The sequence below is a fragment of the Diceros bicornis genome, chromosome 10 (genome assembly GCF_020826845.1).
Source record: "Diceros bicornis minor isolate mBicDic1 chromosome 10, mDicBic1.mat.cur, whole genome shotgun sequence".
NCBI classification, from domain to species: domain Eukaryota; kingdom Metazoa; phylum Chordata; class Mammalia; order Perissodactyla; family Rhinocerotidae; genus Diceros; species Diceros bicornis.
The window spans coordinates 74,915,524-74,933,821 of NC_080749.1; the positions used below are offsets into that span (position 1 = coordinate 74,915,524).

General features: G+C 42.7%; 1 protein-coding gene across 4 annotated transcripts in view; it reads right to left on the reverse strand.

Moving 5' to 3' along the window:
• Positions 1–18,298, reverse strand: part of ANKRD44 (ankyrin repeat domain 44) — a 294,265-nt gene that overhangs the window by 19,842 nt on the left and 256,125 nt on the right. For all 4 annotated transcript variants that reach the window (XM_058549502.1, XM_058549500.1, XM_058549501.1 and 1 more), the window contains exons 17-21: positions 16,849–16,920; positions 7,514–7,715; positions 3,414–3,501; positions 2,261–2,378; positions 508–724 (exon numbers count right to left, since the gene is read on the reverse strand). In XM_058549502.1, the coding sequence (XP_058405485.1) occupies positions 508–724; positions 2,261–2,378; positions 3,414–3,501; positions 7,514–7,715; positions 16,849–16,920 (697 nt within the window). The remainder of the gene's footprint in view (positions 1–507; positions 725–2,260; positions 2,379–3,413; positions 3,502–7,513; positions 7,716–16,848; positions 16,921–18,298) is intronic.

Genomic DNA, 18,298 nt, shown 5'->3' on the forward strand with positions numbered 1-18,298 from the left:
CATGCATTTCTTTTTCACTTAAATAAGTGAAATAAAAATTTTTAAATCTCCCAAACAAGAAATGCAACAAAATAAATCGGAGATACAAGATGTGAAAAAGAAATGCCAAGACAAATCATGCATCTACTAGTAGTCAATGATGAAAGGTCATTACATCACATTCTTTTTGTTTTTAGCTGCATTATTTTAATTCTTTGTAGGATCCCTGGTGATCTCATGTAGATCAGAAACTCTGATTAAAACTGGTAATTTCAGTTCATTAGAAATTCTGGTTAGGACTTATATGTTACTGATTAACAAAAAGGGAGAAAGTGAATTTTTACTCCATTAAGGCATCATGGTAGCCTTAATGATGGAAAATATTAGGAAAAAAAAAAGAAATGTCTTAAATGCAGAAAGATTGGAAACCGTGGTTTATAGCATATGCTGTATTCTCACCTCCACTGAGATCTCAGTGGTGCTGGGGGAGGAAGTCTACCGGAATCGGCCAAATGACAATCAACTCACCATTGTAACAAGCCCAGTGTAGCGGCGTGTAGCCTTGGTTATCTTTGAAAGAACAGTCCTCCCCGGAAAGTGCCATCGGGAGCAGCTCACTCAGCCATGTGGCATGGCCACGAGCAGCCGCGTAGTGCAAGGGTGTCCTCCCTCTGGAATCTTTACAGAGAATCGACACTTCTTGTTCCAGCAGCATTTGCACACATTCCTCGTGTCCCGTCATAATCTGACGCATTGCAATTAAAAACACAAAACAAATCTCAGAAGGGCAGAAGACTCAGGAAGCGAAGCAGTTGGTTGAGCGAGGCTGGGTTCAAAGTGGACGTATGCCTGGGTTTTAAGGGAAGTTGATTCTGCCCCACTTCAGAGGAGAGGGGCAGGAAAACCCCAGCAAGATCCATAACAGAAAAGTCTGTGAATATCAGCATTCTGGAAACATCTCTTGACTCTCCAAACATAACCATGAAAGGTATCAGGATATGGTGGAAAACATCAGCTTTAGAATCATGAAGACGGGAGTGAAATCCTGGTTCCCCCTTATAAAACTTGGACACGTCAATTTGCCTGTGTGTGCTTCATTTTATTCACCTGTGAATGGGAACGGCAATACTGACTTCACAGGGTGATGCGGGGACTAATGAGATGAGACCTGTGAAGGCTCCCAGCCTGTCACACGGCCCACGGGAAGGACCCCAGAAACAAGAACTGTGCTTATGACACTGACCACTTCCAGTTCCTCTTCTTTTCATCGATCACAGGGATCAGCACCACCCCCAAATAGCAATTTTATGATTTCTGCTTTTGTTTCATTTAGTTTATTTGACATACTTTAAAAAACAGTTCAGCAGACGTGTACACAAGAATTGTCCACAGGATATATATTTCAGCAGGAAATATATGGGCCAACATTTGTAATAAAGAGCAATCAGAAATACATGGTTACTCAAAACTAGGCAACCACTGGAGGAAACAGTGACGCCTGCACACAACGGAGCACTGAAAAATGAAGGGGCAGAAAACTATTTAGTGATGTGGAAAAAGGTCCTTGACACACTAAGAGGAAAAAAAGCAGGTTCCAAATAGCATCTTCAGTATTTTCTCTTTTTAAAATTTAAAACAAATTTATATACAGAAAAAAAAAAAAGATTGGTGATACATATACCAAAAAGTAGTTATCTCCAGGAGGTAGGATTACTGGTGATTGTGACTTTCTTCTCTGTGCTTTTAAAAAATATTTTGGGGCCGGCCCCACGGCATAGCGGTTAAGCACTCATGCTCTGCTGCTGGCGGCCCAGGTTCGGATCCCGGCTTATCAGGCCACGCTGTGGCAGCGTCCCATATAAAGTGGAGGAAGACAGGCACAGATGTTAGCCCAGGGCCAGTCTTCCTCAGCAAAAAGAGGAAGATTGGCATGGATGTTAGCTCAGGGCTGATCTTCCTCACAAAAATTAAAAAAAAAAAAAATTTGCAAGTTTTCTATGATGGCCATGTATATTGTAATCAGAAAGCAGAACCAATTCTACCAACAGTAGGAGTTCATATATCTATGATCACAATCTAACATGAAATCGCAAGAGCAGGACCTAAGTGTACCTGCCATTATCTTACCTTTGCAAAAGATTTTGTAATTTCTTTTTCACTGACTGAAGTTAATTGGTTATCTTAAGAATCAATCTTTTTACTAAAAATTCATATGGGGAAATAAAGAGGAGACAAGCTCACTACAAAATTACTTGATTAAAGCTGAGGAAGGTGTACATACCCCTCTGTGTAGAGCTGTGCAGCCCATGATGTCAACAGCATCTACATTTGCTTCCTTTTCAAGTAACAATGAGACGGCGTCAATGTGTCCATATGCTACTGCAAGCATCAGTGGGGTTCTAGGGAAAGAGATAAATTAGGCTTTTAAAAAGAAGACTAAAAAAAATACTCATCGCTTCAGTGGGAGGACACCCCTCTCTCTCTCTCCTCTTAACAATTGCTTAACATTTTCTGAGTGTCCCCAGATGGCTAGATGCTGCATGGAACAAGCTATCTGCTCTGGTCTCTAACGGCCACCTGGAACGGTGTCAGTGGAATGATCAATATAGGTGGGGCAGGGGAAGGTTCCTTCTCAGAATGGTCATGTTAATCCCATCATCCTCAAAGCTATGTAGCATTTACTAAATATCAATTGAGTAGGGAGTGTGTGTATGGAGGAGACCCTCTTGCTTCTATCAGAGCAGCTCTACTTCCTTAGTTTTCTATGTTGGACTTCTGCTCTGGATTTCATTTGAACAAAGCCTCATTGCCTTAAGAAAAGTCCAACAAGTCTAGAGGAAAGAACAGAGGGTGCTGGGGCCCAGGAGGTGAGGTTCTAGCTCTGACTCGACACTAACTCATCTACCTGGGATGAGTCACGGGGGCCTTTTTGCTCTGCATTTCCTATCTGTAGGAGAAGACTGGGTGGGGAATGGGCTAACAGGTGGAAAATACTTTGGAGAAACAGACTCAGGAAGGATAAAAATATGAAGGATTTTTATGATAGAGATAACTTCTTGAGGTCTGTCCTATTGCCATTATTATTTTAAAAAATAGGAAGGCAGCAGTTCCAGAAGAGGGTAAAATGGATAGAAAGAAAAGACGAAGGAGAGAATATTAAAAAAAAAAAGGCCAGGACACATGGCCACAGACATAAAAATCTGGCTCTTTTTCATTAAGATACACACACCTCCACACACCCCCACAAACTTTTCTTGGATATATACTCTAGCACAAAGCCACCTCATTATTCTAGGGCCCTCATCCATGAATTTCACCCAAATGTATACAGCCCACCTAGAATTCAGCAGTCAGCCCTCCCAGCTGTTTAACAAATTAACCAGCCACTCATTGTGACTGAATGTCAACCCCAGGCCAAGCGCGAGAACACTTACTGCCCTTTGGCATCCTTCACGTCAACCACTTCCGGGTTGTCTGCGATTTCTAGTAATAGCCGCAAACACAGTGTGTGACCATTAATTACTGAAAAGGAAAATAATGGACATTCTTTTAACAGACCAACAGCACTCACACCCCTCCAAAGTGAGATTTACCTGGACTTCAAATCAGTGGTTTTCAGTTGTTGCTGACGGATGTCCGCAGGTTTCCAGCTGCTGGGCACAGCCCGCTCCAATGTTTATGTCACTAATCCATCCACCCCTTTCTTCCTATCAGGGCACTTTGGTCCTCACCCAACCTTTTTCTGGTTCCTGTATCGAGGGTTTTTTCCTTAAACGTGACATCCTTTCATATCTCCTTGGATGGGGCTGAGAATCTCTCCCCACTTTCCAGTTACCCTTTCTGTTCCTCTAAGCGAGTCCCCTGTTCTATACAACCATCCCATGTCCAGCCTGCCTCCAGCCCTTTTTATAAGGAAGGAAGAAGGGGGAGGAAAAGGAGAGGAGGGGCAAGAGGGGAGCAGGAGTGGGATGGGAGGAGGAGGGAGGAGAGGGGAGGAGAGGGGAGGAGAGGGGAGGAGAGGGGAGGAGAGGGGAGGAGAGGGGAGGAGGGGAGGAAGAGAGAACAGGTTTTGCCTCTTTTCCTGGTCATTTTACATTCTGAGGTAGACATTCCAGCAATAGTTCTGATTGATTAGTGGTGACTTAAAGCAAAACCCCAAGCCGGAAAGGTGTCCTCAGCCGCGGGCTCACTGCTCATCGACTGACTGGCACTCTCAGGAGACTCCCAGAGAGCCCCTGCGGCTGGAGGACTCGGTCTCGGAGTTCCTCGAACCACAGCCCTGCTTGCTCTGCCTTCCAGGGTCTCCAGCCTGCTAAGGGCGGCACTCCAGTGGCCTCCCACCTTCCCTCTCCTCCGTCCCCTCCTCTCGCCTGCTGAGCTCTGACTGGGCGCCCTCCTCGCCCCTTCCCAGGCCCTCACCCTGTCCCTCCTCCCGCAGCGGCCCAGTGGGGGCCGGCCATGGGCAGGAAACGCGGCCCCAACGCCGGGCTGGCCTTGACCCACTGGGCTGGACCACACGCGTGGGCCTTGTGCGCACCAGGCACGGTGCTTCTTGTAGGTTGCGGTACCGTGGGGGCTGGGAAGCAAACCTCCTAGAATGACAATTCCCCAGAGTAAAGTACTTTAGCTTACTGAATGGAACCCACAGCCTTACATAAGACATGGCTTTCCACTCAGGGAGCTGGATGAGAACAAATGCGTTTAAAATTCCAAACGTGACCTTCTCTCCTCTCTGAACAATGAGAACACCATGAAATACATTGCATTTACCTCGCTGCGGACGTGGAGGGAGAAGGGAAGAGAGGCCGCTACCTTAGGTTGATAAAGGCTCTTCTAAGAGCTGCATTTTACAGTCCTTTTCATTGCGTGCCAGTCATGAGAGAATGCTAATTTAACGACGTTTTTTAGGGACAATACATATTAGAATCAGCTCACATTCATAGACACCACTCAAATTAACTACAGGGATAATGCCCACATTTTGTAGACCATTGCATTCAGCCCATTCTCAGCAACATTCCATTTACGTATCTCAGGAGGAAATTTTGTGGACTGGAGTACAATGTATTGTTGTTGCTGTTGTTTTGTTTTAAAAATTACATTAAATCTGTTACCACTGGTGAAATATGCAAGGAGTTTAACGTATGCTTAAAAGCAAACGATAGCAGAGGACTGACAGCTAAATACTACAGGCGATGGGTTCATGAACGTGGAGGTACAGTGTATTTTGATTGATTCCTCTTTCTATATTAATTTAATATTCTTTAAATACTCATAATCATAATAGTTCCAAGTTTGATTTTTAGTTAATATTTCAATAGTTAGTTAATAGTTCAATAGTTTAGTTAGTTCAATAGTGTGATTTTTGGCTAAACAGAAAAAGGAAAAACATCATCTAAGTTCATCTCACTCACCCAGTATGCTGGAGAGCAAACCAATTTCTCCAGTAGCGCTTTTTGGGGGGGGCTCGGGGGGGGGGCATGTACAGTAGCTTTTTGAACTTAGCTAATAGCCCTCAGGTAAAGCTAATTCCCCCTTATTGTAAAAGTATAGCCAAACTAGAATTTTCATCGGCTTCCCACACATTACATTTTCCCCAATTGCCTTCTAGCAAAAAGATGCTAACATCTGCCTTAGCTGTGCCCCGCGGAATCAGCTTCGCCTCAGCCTCAGCTCAGCCTCTCCCTCGCTATGAGTGACAGCCATTTTTCATGCTGCTCCAAGACCACAACTCTCATTGCAACTATCTGCGCCAAAACCTCTAATATCCACCCTGGCTCCTGCTCCTCACAGGATTTGAAACAAAAAAAAAATGGCCTCTGAAGTGAGTTGGTAAAGAGTCTGGATACCCAGATCCTCCAAACAGGCTCAGGCTGCACAGCAGACATTTTGTGGAGAAGAGTCCAATGAGCCTGCGTCTTTAATGAACGACAGGAGGGAAATCCAAAAGGAGTGAGTCATCGTGACCACTAGGGGGCTCCATTGGACCACAACCTATGTCACAGTCAATGAGCGACAATGATTCTTCTTCGTTGTTCACCTGTTCACAAGGGCTATTTCCCACAATCAGATAGGCCCTTTGTAATTGTCAGGAAGTACATGATAACTAAAGCAGGATGCTTGCCGTAATAATAGGCAACCAATCTTTAAAAAGGAGAACTAAATTTGAACTTTATAATAATACCAAGCATGTCTAGGAAGCAAAATGGTTAAATGTGACGGGAAATAAGAATTTATAATTTAACCACACCAACCATTGCTGACCTCACGGCTAAAGTTTTTTCCAGGGACAATCATTTCCAGATAATTAAGCAATACCATGTTTCTTTCAATTTCCATATTGTTTTTCTTCAGTGGTTTGGAAATTCAGGGATGTGCATGGAAATACTTCCACAAGGTCAAGCATTCTGAGAAAATTTTCCCAAGTAGCAAGAATTATAAAGTCTTTTGAAAAACTATCTTCACTCATTTCCTTCCTCAATACACCCATTATTTCACAGTGTAAGACAGTATAAGACATTAGCTACTATCCTGATCAAAGGTTGATATCATTGAATTTCCTGACCCCAAAGGTATTTACGCCTTAGCAGAGCTAGGGACTCTTCCACATTACCTCTATATCTGTGTATATGTCTAGAACTGTCTTGACACAGTTTTATTTCATGTGCATTGGAGAAAAATCCCAGAAAAGGCAATTACTTACATTATGATACATACACGCACTTTTTTTAAGAGTCTCTACCTTTGCACCTGACGCATCAAGAATGAAGCTAGTCAAAAGCTAGAAAGCATCATTTAGGCTGAGCAGAATGATGCGCTGATGAGACGGCTGCCTGAGGACTCCTTTTATGAAATAGCCCTGAAATATCATTAATTTTATGCTTTAAAATGCTGTATGATTTTGTTCTATGTGACTTATCTGAGGATCACACTACATCTTGGCCTTTTTTCAGAAACCTTTGTCATAGCCTTTGGTCAAACGTTCTGAACTCTATTCTGAGTTAAGAAGAAGGCCAGACGCAGCACAGAGGATTTTTAGGGCAGTGAATATACGCTATGTGATACTATAATGATGGACACATGTCATTCTACATTTGTCCAAACCCACAGAATGTATAACACCGAGAGTGAACCCTAATGTAAACTATGTACTTTGGGTGAATATGATGTGCCAATGCAGGTTCATTGCTTGTAATAAATGTACCATTCTGGTGAGGGATGTTGATAAAGGGGGAGGCTATCCATGTGTGGGGGACAGAGAGTATATGGGAAATCTTTGTACTTTCCTCTCAATTTTGCTGTGAACCTAAAACTGCTGTAAAAAAACAAAATCTTTAAAGAAGAAGGCCGGAGAACACCCATCGTCTCCAAGTGGATAGTAGGCCAAAAGCATTTTGGAAGAGTGTGGGTATACCTGATAAAGAAAGAAAACTGATATTTTAAAAACTAGGATGAAGAACATGCTGCCATCCTTCTACTCAAACTTATAATTAGGCCACAAAACTAGGGTAACCAGACTCTTGACAAGACCTACCTGAGGCATGAAGTGGGGTTCTTTTGGTTACATTGTCCTTCACAAAGATGGATGCGCCCTGATTGATAAGTGCTTCCACACATTCTGTGTGTCCCTTAAAGGCAGCCAGATCCAGAGCAGTGCGGCCTTTCTCGTCCCTGATATCCAGGTCTACCAGTGACTGCAGAAGGACCTCCAAGGCTTGATGGTGCCCGTTGTAGGCCTGCAGAGAAGAAACCAATGACCAAAGGCTCGCTCACCTCCAATTCCACAACAATCCACATGAGGGGCTAAGCTTCCAAGGTCACAGATGGAGACCACTCCAAAGAGCACATCACAAAGATGCTTGGGATAATTAGTGAAACACAGGCAAACCAGAGAGTTAAACTGAAAAATTATAATGCATAAACCTCACAGTTACATATAAATTTTTTCATGTTCTTTCTCTTTTGTCAAATAATTTGCTCCACTAATTATAATTAACACATAAGTGACTAAATGTATTAATGTATTCTTATATTTATATCTATTGATCAAATAATATAATACAGACTAGTAGCTGAATGAATTAATATATTCTTATATCTGTCAGTTCAGCCTTAAACATATTGACATAATCAGAATATTTTTCCAGGAGACTTTTCCATTAAACCTGGAGGAAGAAATTATTAAAAACATTGTGGACTTTGTAATTCAACAGAGGCATACGGACCTTCTGTTACAGCCCAGAACTTTACTAACTTCTAACCACGTGACCTGGCGAGTTTCTTAATTTCATGTAGAGCTTGTTTCCTCATCTATAAAATGAGAGCAATAAAAGCGGCCTCCCAGGGAAGATGAAAAGAGATAGAGTTGCACAGGCTTTGCATAATGTCTTGTACATCACGGACGCTTCCTCCTCTCTCCTTTGTTTCTTCCCTTGATTATCATGAAAACATAGAAACAATTATGGAAATAAATTCCACGCACCAGTGCCAAGTTCAGACTTATTTTGAGGTTCTATGCTACATTAAGGTTAAGAGGCTTCAGACTACTAAAAAACAAAACTAAAAGCCAGAAAGATAATTTTTATTGTCTATAAGATAAAAAAATGTATACTCGCACACAAGGCAAAGGACATTGAAATAAAGAAGGGAAAAGGGTTAAGGATGTGGGGGGTTGGAGGGGGAGAGGGAAGTGAAGGAGGAGGTAGTAGAAAAGCCCGTCCCAGTGTCTTCAGCAGCGAAAGTCCCCTCTCATGTCTCCTGTACTTTCTGTTTTTCTACTGCAGTGACTACTCAAGGCACAATTTATTTGAAAAAAGGCTTAGCACAGACAAAAGACCAATTTCCTTAACACACAAAGAGCTCTTACAAACCATTTTGAAAACTAGGAAAATGTGCAAAGGGCTTGAAGACGCAGCTCACAGAAAAAGAAATATAAAAGGCCAATCCACGTACCAAAAAAAATGTACATTTTTAAGATACTATTTTTCATCTACCAGATTGGCAGTGATTCAGTTTGGTCATGTCCAGGATTAGTTAAGACACGGTGAAAAAAGCAATCGGACACTCTGTTGGTGGAGTATAGATTGGTGTGACATTTGTGGAGAGTGATTTGACAAAATCTATCAAAATTAAAAAAAAAACAACTAAGTTGCAGGCAGTACATACAGCATGACCTCATTTATATAAAAAGCAAAGCTATCCAGGGGCCGGCCCGGTGGTGCAAGCGGTTAAGTGCGCGCTCCGCTGCAGCGGTCCAGGGTTCGCCGGTTTGGAACCCGGGCGTGCACCAACGCACTGCTTGTCAGGCCATGCTGTGGCAGGCATCCCATATAAAGTGGAGGAAGATGGGCATGGATGTTGGCCTGGGGCCGGTCTTCCTCAGCAAAAAGAGGAGGATTGGCAGATGTTGGCTCAGGGCTGATCTTCCTCACAAAAAACAAGCAAATCCATCCAGATATACACATATCTATATCTATGTATATTTCCATATTCGTAGAAAATTTTAGAAGGATACAAGAGAAACTGTTAATGGTGGTTACCTCTAGAAATGAGAGGTAAAGTAACGAGCATATGGACTTATTTCATCTTATCTTTTTAAAAATCGTTTGAATTTTTTTTCCTGCGTATGTGTTAACAACAATAACAAAAACTAGATATATAAAAGGACCCATAGAAATTAAAAGTACTAATAGAAGTTGTTTTAAAACTTTCTCATTACATTATTTTTGTGAATGATTATGTTTATTATATATTATGTATTCAACACGTTATATATAACATGTAATATAAATAATTCATATGATGACGAATCCCAAACTTATATCCCACATCTCCCTTTACTTCTAGACTTGTATATTCAACTGCCTGTCAATATTTCCACTTGAATGTCTAACATGCATCTCAAGCTTGACATGTCCGAAATCGAATTCTGAATTTCCCTCCTAAATCTTGCTCCCTCTGCAGCCTCCCCCATCTTCGTAAATGGCAACTTGATTCTTCTAGTTGCTCAGGCCCAAAATTTCGGAGTCATCTTTATTTTCCCTCTTAAGCCCAGGGCTGTAGCCCTGCACAAGGGCTCTGGGACAATGGGCCAAGTGGGTGCTGAAAAACAGCCTCGCCGCCACCCAAGCTTTGCCATGCCCTGGTACAGGGACGTGTCTGCTGAGAGGAAAGGACATCTTTTGCTAACTCACACAGAAGCTTCATCAGGTTCTCAGGCATCCGCAGGGGAACATCCACCCACATTCCTGTTCTAATTCACACACAGGTGCTGTGTGACTAGGAGCAGCCCTCAATGCCACGTCCAAGCCATCATCATCTCTACTCTTCCTTTAAAATATATCCAGATCTATCCAGTTCTCACTATACCACCATCCTCTGTTGCCAGGATTATAGCAAAAGCTTCCCTCCCCATCCCTGCCCCCCTGCAGTCTATTATTGACACAGCTGCCAGATGAAATCTTCTAAAACCCAAGTTGGACATATCATTCCTTGATGTAAACTAGCCTGTGGTTCTTCCCTCATTGATAAGAAAATCCAAAACTTTCCATGACCATTCAGACCCTTAGGATTCGGGCTCCCACTACCTTCATCTTCAGCATGTCACCTCGCTCACTCTGTTCCAGCCACACTGCCCACCCCCGGACCCCCATGATTAAACATGTGCATTTCCTCCTCTGGGCCATTGCATCTGTGCTTTCTGACTCTTCTGTCTAGAAAGCTCCTCCCCAGAGAAACACATGGCTTTCCTGGTACTTGCACTTCAAATATCACCTTGTTTGGAGGCTCCCCAGAGCCCATGTAAAACAGCCCTACACCCTCCACGTGAACACACTCCCAGACACTCTCCATCCCACTGATTCTGCTTTATTTTATCTTCATAGCACTTGATATCTGTTACATATCTATTGATTGTTTATCATCTAAGATTGAAGGCACTGTATGTGTGTTGTTCACTGCTGTGTCCTAGAATCATGCCTGGCACATAGTGGACACTCAACAATTATTTGATGAATAAACAAATGGATATAATGACTTATTATCATTTATTAGTATTAGTGGTAGAAATTATTTTTTAAAAGACAACGATTTAGTGAGGGCACTGTGCTGAGCACTCGAGCTCTAGCATCTCATTTAATCTTTGCAAACATCCTTTATTACAGATGAAAAAACCAAAACCAGCAATGTTAATTAATTCATCCAAGATCACTTGGTTTGTAAGTGACAAAGTCAGGATTTGAGACCCAGAATCTGTGACCTCTAAAATCCATGCTTTTAGGCAATGTCTATAATTTTTCCCAGTAATTCCATTTAACATACCATTTGACTTTCAAACAAAATACTTTTGTCTCTCTGTGTCATGGCACAGAGAGTTGAATAACAAATATCGAATCAGAAACCTAAACCCCTTCTCTAGAAGACTTAACACGGAGATAAAGTGACTTGACAGAACTATGAAGCAAGGAGGTATACTTCTGGACTAACTTCTATACTACTCCTCTTTTATTATACACATTGCCTTTCTTGAGACAGGAAAATAAATTCTTGTGTGTCTACCTCTCTGATGCGTACTTGCTATGCAGACCACACCTGCAGAGGATTGTAAGCCCTGAGTTCAATCTAAATTCTGAAGCAGCAGCTAACTTTAATTGAGCTGTATGTCAGGAAGCACCGACATGTAGCGCCTCATTTAACTGTCACCACAATCCATGGCTTGGATACTATTGTTATCTCCATTTTACTGATGAGGACACAGAAGGGCAGGGATGTTACCCAGCTCTCCCATGGTCACATAGCCTTATATGGTGGAGCTGGGATTCAAAGGCAGACCAGTTAGAAGGCAGAGCCTGAGCCCCAGGCCTTTCATGAGCTCCTACAGAAAGGGCGCAACATGGCCATGAAGTATGTTTCTTTAACTTTTTATTATAGGAAATTTCAAACTTATACAAAGAAGAGAGGATAGTGTAATGAATTCCCATATACCCATCACCCAGGTTCAGCCATTCTCAACTCAGGCAAGGGGTGATTTTAAGCCAGTGTGAGCACACCTGTCCTCCAGTGAAGGGCCGTGGTCACAGGAGCGTCTACGTCAGGTGTGACTCAGTCTATCTCACTTTACTCTGGACTTGAATCTGTGGCTTCTTTGAAAATTGACTTTGTATAACACTTGCTCTCGTTTTAAATTGCAGTGGTAGTAACTGATCAGCTTATGTAGAATCCTGACTTCACAGCAAAGGGAAATGACTCCACATAGACAATAGCAGGTTCTAGATGCTATTTGCAAATGCTGCTTCCTCCAGTGCCAGTAACTCTTATGAAGAAGACAGTAAACATTTTAATTTCTGTCAGTTTAACTTCACCTAGGAAAACACAATTGGCAACTTACAAACTGCATGCATATCTACAAAGCACGATGGCTGACATATTTAGATTTAATGAAGAGAAGACACAGGGGACAGTGAACCATGCGCAGGATGGAGGCCGGTGTGAAGGAATCAGCACCGTTCGGAGCGGCACAGTCACCTCACGGGGCACTTAGGCTGGGCGCTGAGGTAAGGACTTAGCCCATAAAAGACTCCTGCACTTTCCCCTTTAATCCTCACAACAAAAAAACAAACTCATTAGCATGTGTTAAAGTTAAAGAGGCTGAATACTAAAATGAACCGGAGTGAACCCTGCTGGAAATTAGGAGAGCTTCAGAATTCCAATCCTCACTTTCTTCTATATCAGGCACCTGAAAATTCTCTTGAAGACCCAATGACTGAAAGGCCAGATTTACCTATAGAATCCCCTTGTTTCTTCCCTCAGTCTGGGCTGCAGCTCTTGAATTTCGGTATGCATAAGCATCACAGAATTGAAGACATAGAACTATGTACACTAAACTTCAAGGGCAATTTGAGGGGAATAATAATTATACAAGAATTTTCATTTACCTTCACCCTTCAGAGCTTAACCCTAGAAACAAACTACCAAATAACGTGGAATTCTATTTTATGGCTAAATGTATGATTCTGTCTTGAGGCAGTTAATATGGTTCTTGGAGTATACGAAAAAGTATATGACAAAGCTTTAAACTCGAAAGAGACTCAAGCAGTCAGGAAAGGAGATTGTTCTCGTATCAGCAGCACATGATGAGAACTGTCCTGTGTCTCCTTCTATTCCCATCCTAACCCAGGTGTTTAGTAGGTAATTCCACAAATAATTTCTGAAATAATTAAAAGAGGAAGTAATCACACAAAAGAACAAATATGCTGGTTTAAGAAGCATGTAATATTTTGGCTTTCAATAGACAACCCAGTTTAAGCCTTCACTGGAGGTAGCAATCAAACATTTTAAATTTGTTTTATGAAATACCTTTAAAAAATCTCATTCGGTAACAAATATTTCTTAAAAATAATTAATTTCTTTGAACTTTTTAGATAAGAGCTGGGGGCAATGAGGAGAGAGAATTTGAGATCTCAATAGAATCCATGAAACAATGGGTCCATCTGGAAATCTTGACAGCTGGAGCCTTTCATATGCATAGCCTTGTTTCTTGATTTAATTTTTTCAAGTGGATGAAATGTTTATGAAATTCACTAGGCCGATAACCCTGGAGACTTGAGTCATTCAGCCAGGGAAGAGTAACTCAAGGAAGGTCAGGTTTCCAGTGGCAGTCAAGGTTTGAGGGCTTCTGGTTCTACTTCATCGCTAGAATGTTTCCATGGAAGAAATCATGTGCCTTGGGTTTTTATCAAGTTATTTGCCACAGAGGCCCCTGGAGAGGCTGATGGGCATACTTGTGGGGTTTTGAAGCAAATAATAATATTTTTTAAAGTGTCAGTATTCAGAGGGCAAGAATAAAGTAGTTTTAGAATTAACCCACTGCTGTCACCTCATCGAAGTCATCATCCTCATCGCTGGCCTGGGTATCTTGCTTCTGCTTTTGCTTCTTACGATTTAAACTCAACACAGAAGCCAAAGTGATCCTTTCAAAACAGATGTCATATCATATCATCTGTCTCCTCAAAACCCTCCAAACGGTTTCCTGTTTTGCTCAGAGTAAAAGTCGAAGCTCTTACAATGGAGTACGAGGCCCTCCCCCGACTCCCACCCTCCACGTCCTCACCCCTACCATTCTCCCCTCACCACACTGCTCCAGCCATGTGGCCTCCTTGCAATTCTGGGAACATGCCAAGGACACTCTTACCCCAGGGACTTTGCCCTTCTGCCTAGACCGCTCTCCTGTCAGATATCAGCATGGGTAGCTCTCAAAGTCTCTGTTCAAACGTGAGCTTCTCTGCTGTGTGAACTAGCGCCGCGTCTGCCACCTCCACCCTCTACCTCACGGATCCGACTGTAGCACTTGCAGTCACCGTCCGTCATGCTATATATTTACTGGCCTATCGTCTCTCCTAGACTGGAAACTCGACAAGGACAGGGGCTGGGTTTTGTTTACTGCAATGTCTCCAGCTCCTGGAAGAGTGCTTAGCACAGAAACAGTCAGACTATGTCAAATGAAAGAATGACATTAGTGTTAACAATAGTGAGGATGAAGCTAGCTGATCGCACATATGTGCCAGGCACTGTTCTAATGGCTTCATGTGCATTAACTCACATCACCCCCCACGGCCCTATGATGGAGGTACTGCTATTCTCCCATAGTATGGGTGGGGAAACTGAGACACAAGAGGTTAGGTGATTGGCCAAGATCATACAACAAACAATTAAATAAATAAACAAATTGGAAAGGGTTTGGGGATCCTTAACTAACTTCTTTCATTTTACAAGTGGGAAAACCATGTCCAGGTGAGTTGCTGATGAGAAGACTGGTGGCTGGGACCTCTTCTCTGTGTGTACTCGTTAGGCTCCTGCCAGCTGCAGAGCTGCCAAAGCCGAACTCTTTCCAATATCATACCACCCTGTCTTGTGGCTGGAAACCCACAGTGCTTAGCAGAACACCTGGCATATAGTAAGCACTCAATAATAATTTTTGAAAAAAAATGAATGAGAGATGACAGAATTTTTGGAAGCTAAGAAAGTCTCTTCTCGGATTAGTAGTAGGCTTGGCAATGCAATCAACCCCACTTTCAAAGGTCACGAGGATTCTATCTGAGATAACCCTTCAACTAGGCTTCTCAGGGGACAGCTAGTGCTGTTTTGAACCCTCAGCTTTGGGGTAACTTCTCCAGACACAGCAGATGGCTGGGTAGATTTTAGGGAGCAACCTGTACTAAGAACCAACTGGTACGAAGTTTTATACATATAAATATCCTACCATCCATCCATCTTTTCCCTCTAAGTCCATCTCCAGGAACAAATATTGATGGACATTTTAGCCTGATTTCACTGGACTCAAAATGTGTGTGTGTGTGTGTGTGTGTGTGTGTGTGACAGTGGGTGTGTAGTGGATGTGTTGGTGTGTGTGGCAGAGGGTGTGTGAGTGGGGTGTCAGCAAATATGCTGGTGAGTGTGTGGGAAGACAGGCAATAAAGAAGGGCTCCACACAGTGTGATCAGTTCATCCCAAGCCTTGGGGGGTGGTCTCGTCCCCTCTCACCTTGCCTGAGTGCTTATGTATGCCTGTTAATAAAGTGATTGCTCTCCAAAATCTCCACCCCAGTATTTCCTCAGAATGACATCGACGAAGTGCTTATGTGTGCATGGTGTTAAGTGAAATGTCATAACAGTTAAAAATAGAGACCCAGCCCCTTCTCACTCTTCCCGGCATCCAGCCTCTGGGTGCATCCAGACACCGTCTTTGTGGCTGTGGACTGAGGCTCACAATTTGCAGCACATTGGGCAGGTGAGCTGGCTGTTGCTGGGTGTGGCTGCCAGTCCAGGAGGTTCCTAGGCAACAGCTCCAGATTGCCAACTGTTAGCAGAACACTGTCTGACATAGAGGGGGGTGAGCTTCCCAGCTTGGTCACCCCCATGGAGGGTTTGGGGATCGCCACTGAACTGCTGCATTTCTCTTCAATTATTGGGACATGGAGAGGAAGCTTTACGGGGACGGAATACCTCCTCTTCCCTTTCCTCCAGGTCTCACCCAGTACAAGACTCAAAGCCTGAACCCTCCTCTGAGAGCCGGGTTTCAAGCCCACACATGAAGAGCAGAGCTGCAACTATGCATGTGCTCATCTTACTCTCACAAGTTTGTGCTTAAATCTCTCACAAGCTTTTGCATGTATGTGAGGAAGATTGGTTCTGAGCTAACATCTGCCAATCCTCCTCTTTTTGCTGAGGAAACTTAGCCCTGAGCTAACATCTGTGCCCCATCTTCCTTTATTTTGTACATGGGACGTCGCCACAGCATGGCTTGATAAGTGGTGCCCTGGTCTGTGCCCGGGATTCGAACCTGTGACCCCCAGGCTGCCGCAGCGGAGCGCATGAAATTAACCACTATGCCACCGGGCCGGCCCCTCTCACAAGTTTTTAATGTGGTATTTGATTATCTGTAGGTTGAATAATTGTGTATTGTTGTCTATAATAAATCTCTTAAATCAAAATGTTTTCTTTGAATTTCCTCAGTTTATTGATTTAACTACTAGATTATGGTAATTTTAAAGATTGTTAAAATTTATAACAATCGTTTTAAATACACTGTGGTAAGGGCTTTATGCACATTATCTCTTTTCCTTTGCCCTCATTTTACAGATGGGGAAACCAAGGCTCAGACAGGGTCAGTAATGTGTCTGAGGTCACCAGGGGGTGAGGCTGGGATTGGAACTCAAGGTAGCCTTTCTCTCCGCAGCCTGCACATTTACCCATGTACTATTTTCATTGTTCCTTATTACTGCATTACTATGCTTCCATTTTAAGAGCAGCCTGGTTTTAGGAACTTTTAGGTTCTTTTTGGAACAGGCAAAGCTGCTCATAGCATCTCACTTACAGCTAAGTGGAGCGGACTCTTGGTAGCACCGGAATCTGAGTCTTCAAAACCACTGTTGGTTCTTTCCAAAAGCTGTGGAGAAGAAAAGAAAACAACAGTACGTAAGTGCAGTTTGCAAGAAGAATCCTACTTGATGGATGCTAATGTTGGCATAAATGAGAGAGGAGCCTTCAGAAACTTAGGAAATTATGAAACTTATCAGCAACGTAAGAAATCTGATATAGCATATCTAAAACAAATACATTAACTGAATATTTCAACTTCTAGATCATCTCATCATTTGCTATTTCAAAAAAGGCTTTCCTACTTGAAAAGATGCTCACTCTCATCAATCCCGAAAAACAATTCATGTTGAAGCTACTTTTTACCTGCCAGATGGTAATAATAAAAAAAATTATAATACCCAGGGTTGATTCCATTATGAAACACACATTTACTGGAGATAGTGTTGAAAAAGACACATGAAGCTCCTGTTTTCATGCAGCTTACATTCTAGAGAGAGAAAGCATAGTCAAACAAATACGTATACAAATAAGAAAATACCTGGTAGTGATACATGCTATGATGAAAATGAAATAGGGTGACGTGACGTGGAGTGACGGGGAAGTTACTTTAGCTGATGGTCAGGGGAGGCCTCTCCAAGGAAGTGACAGTTAAAGTGAGATCTGAGTAAGAAGAAGAATTAAACCAGGCAAAGGTGTGGCAGGAGAGTCCGGGAGGAAGGAGTAGTCAGCGCAAATGCAAGTGGGGATGAACGTGGTGAGTTCAAGGAGAAGAAAGGATAGCGTGACCAGGGCATGATGTTAGGAGGGTATCAGGAAAAACACAATCTCATGGACTCTTGGTGAAAGAACGAACTGTTAAAACCTTTCTGGGCAATCTGTGCATAGCTTTGACCCTAGGAATTAATTCCCAATAAATAATGAGACAAGTGCACAATGACACATGTATAAAGAAATGTATCCATTCAACAAATATTTGAAGAATGATAATCAATGTGCCCAGACACTGTTCCATGCACTGAGAATTCAATAATAAACAATATATTAAAAAATCCATTTTCTCACAGGGGTTGGGACAGACAATAAAAGAAAGAAGTTATGCAGTTATTTAGAAAGTGGTAGGTGCTATGGAGAAAAATGAAACAGAGAAAGAGGGTTTGGAGGGCTGGAGGGGAGGTGAGTTTGCAACTTTAAATAGCGTGATCAGGGAAGGTCTTATGGAGCAGGTGATGGCTGAGCAAAGTCTTGAGGGCGATGAGAGAGCCTTGTGTACACCTCGGGGAAGAGCATGCCAAGCAGAGGGGACAGCAATTGCCACGTCGCTTAGGAATAAGTGTGCTTAAGAATATCAAGGAGGCTGAAGCAAAGTGAGCCAGGATGAGAATGACAGGAAAGGAAATCAGAGAGATGGTGGCAGTGGGGGTGGTGGTGTCATAAAGAGCCTTCGG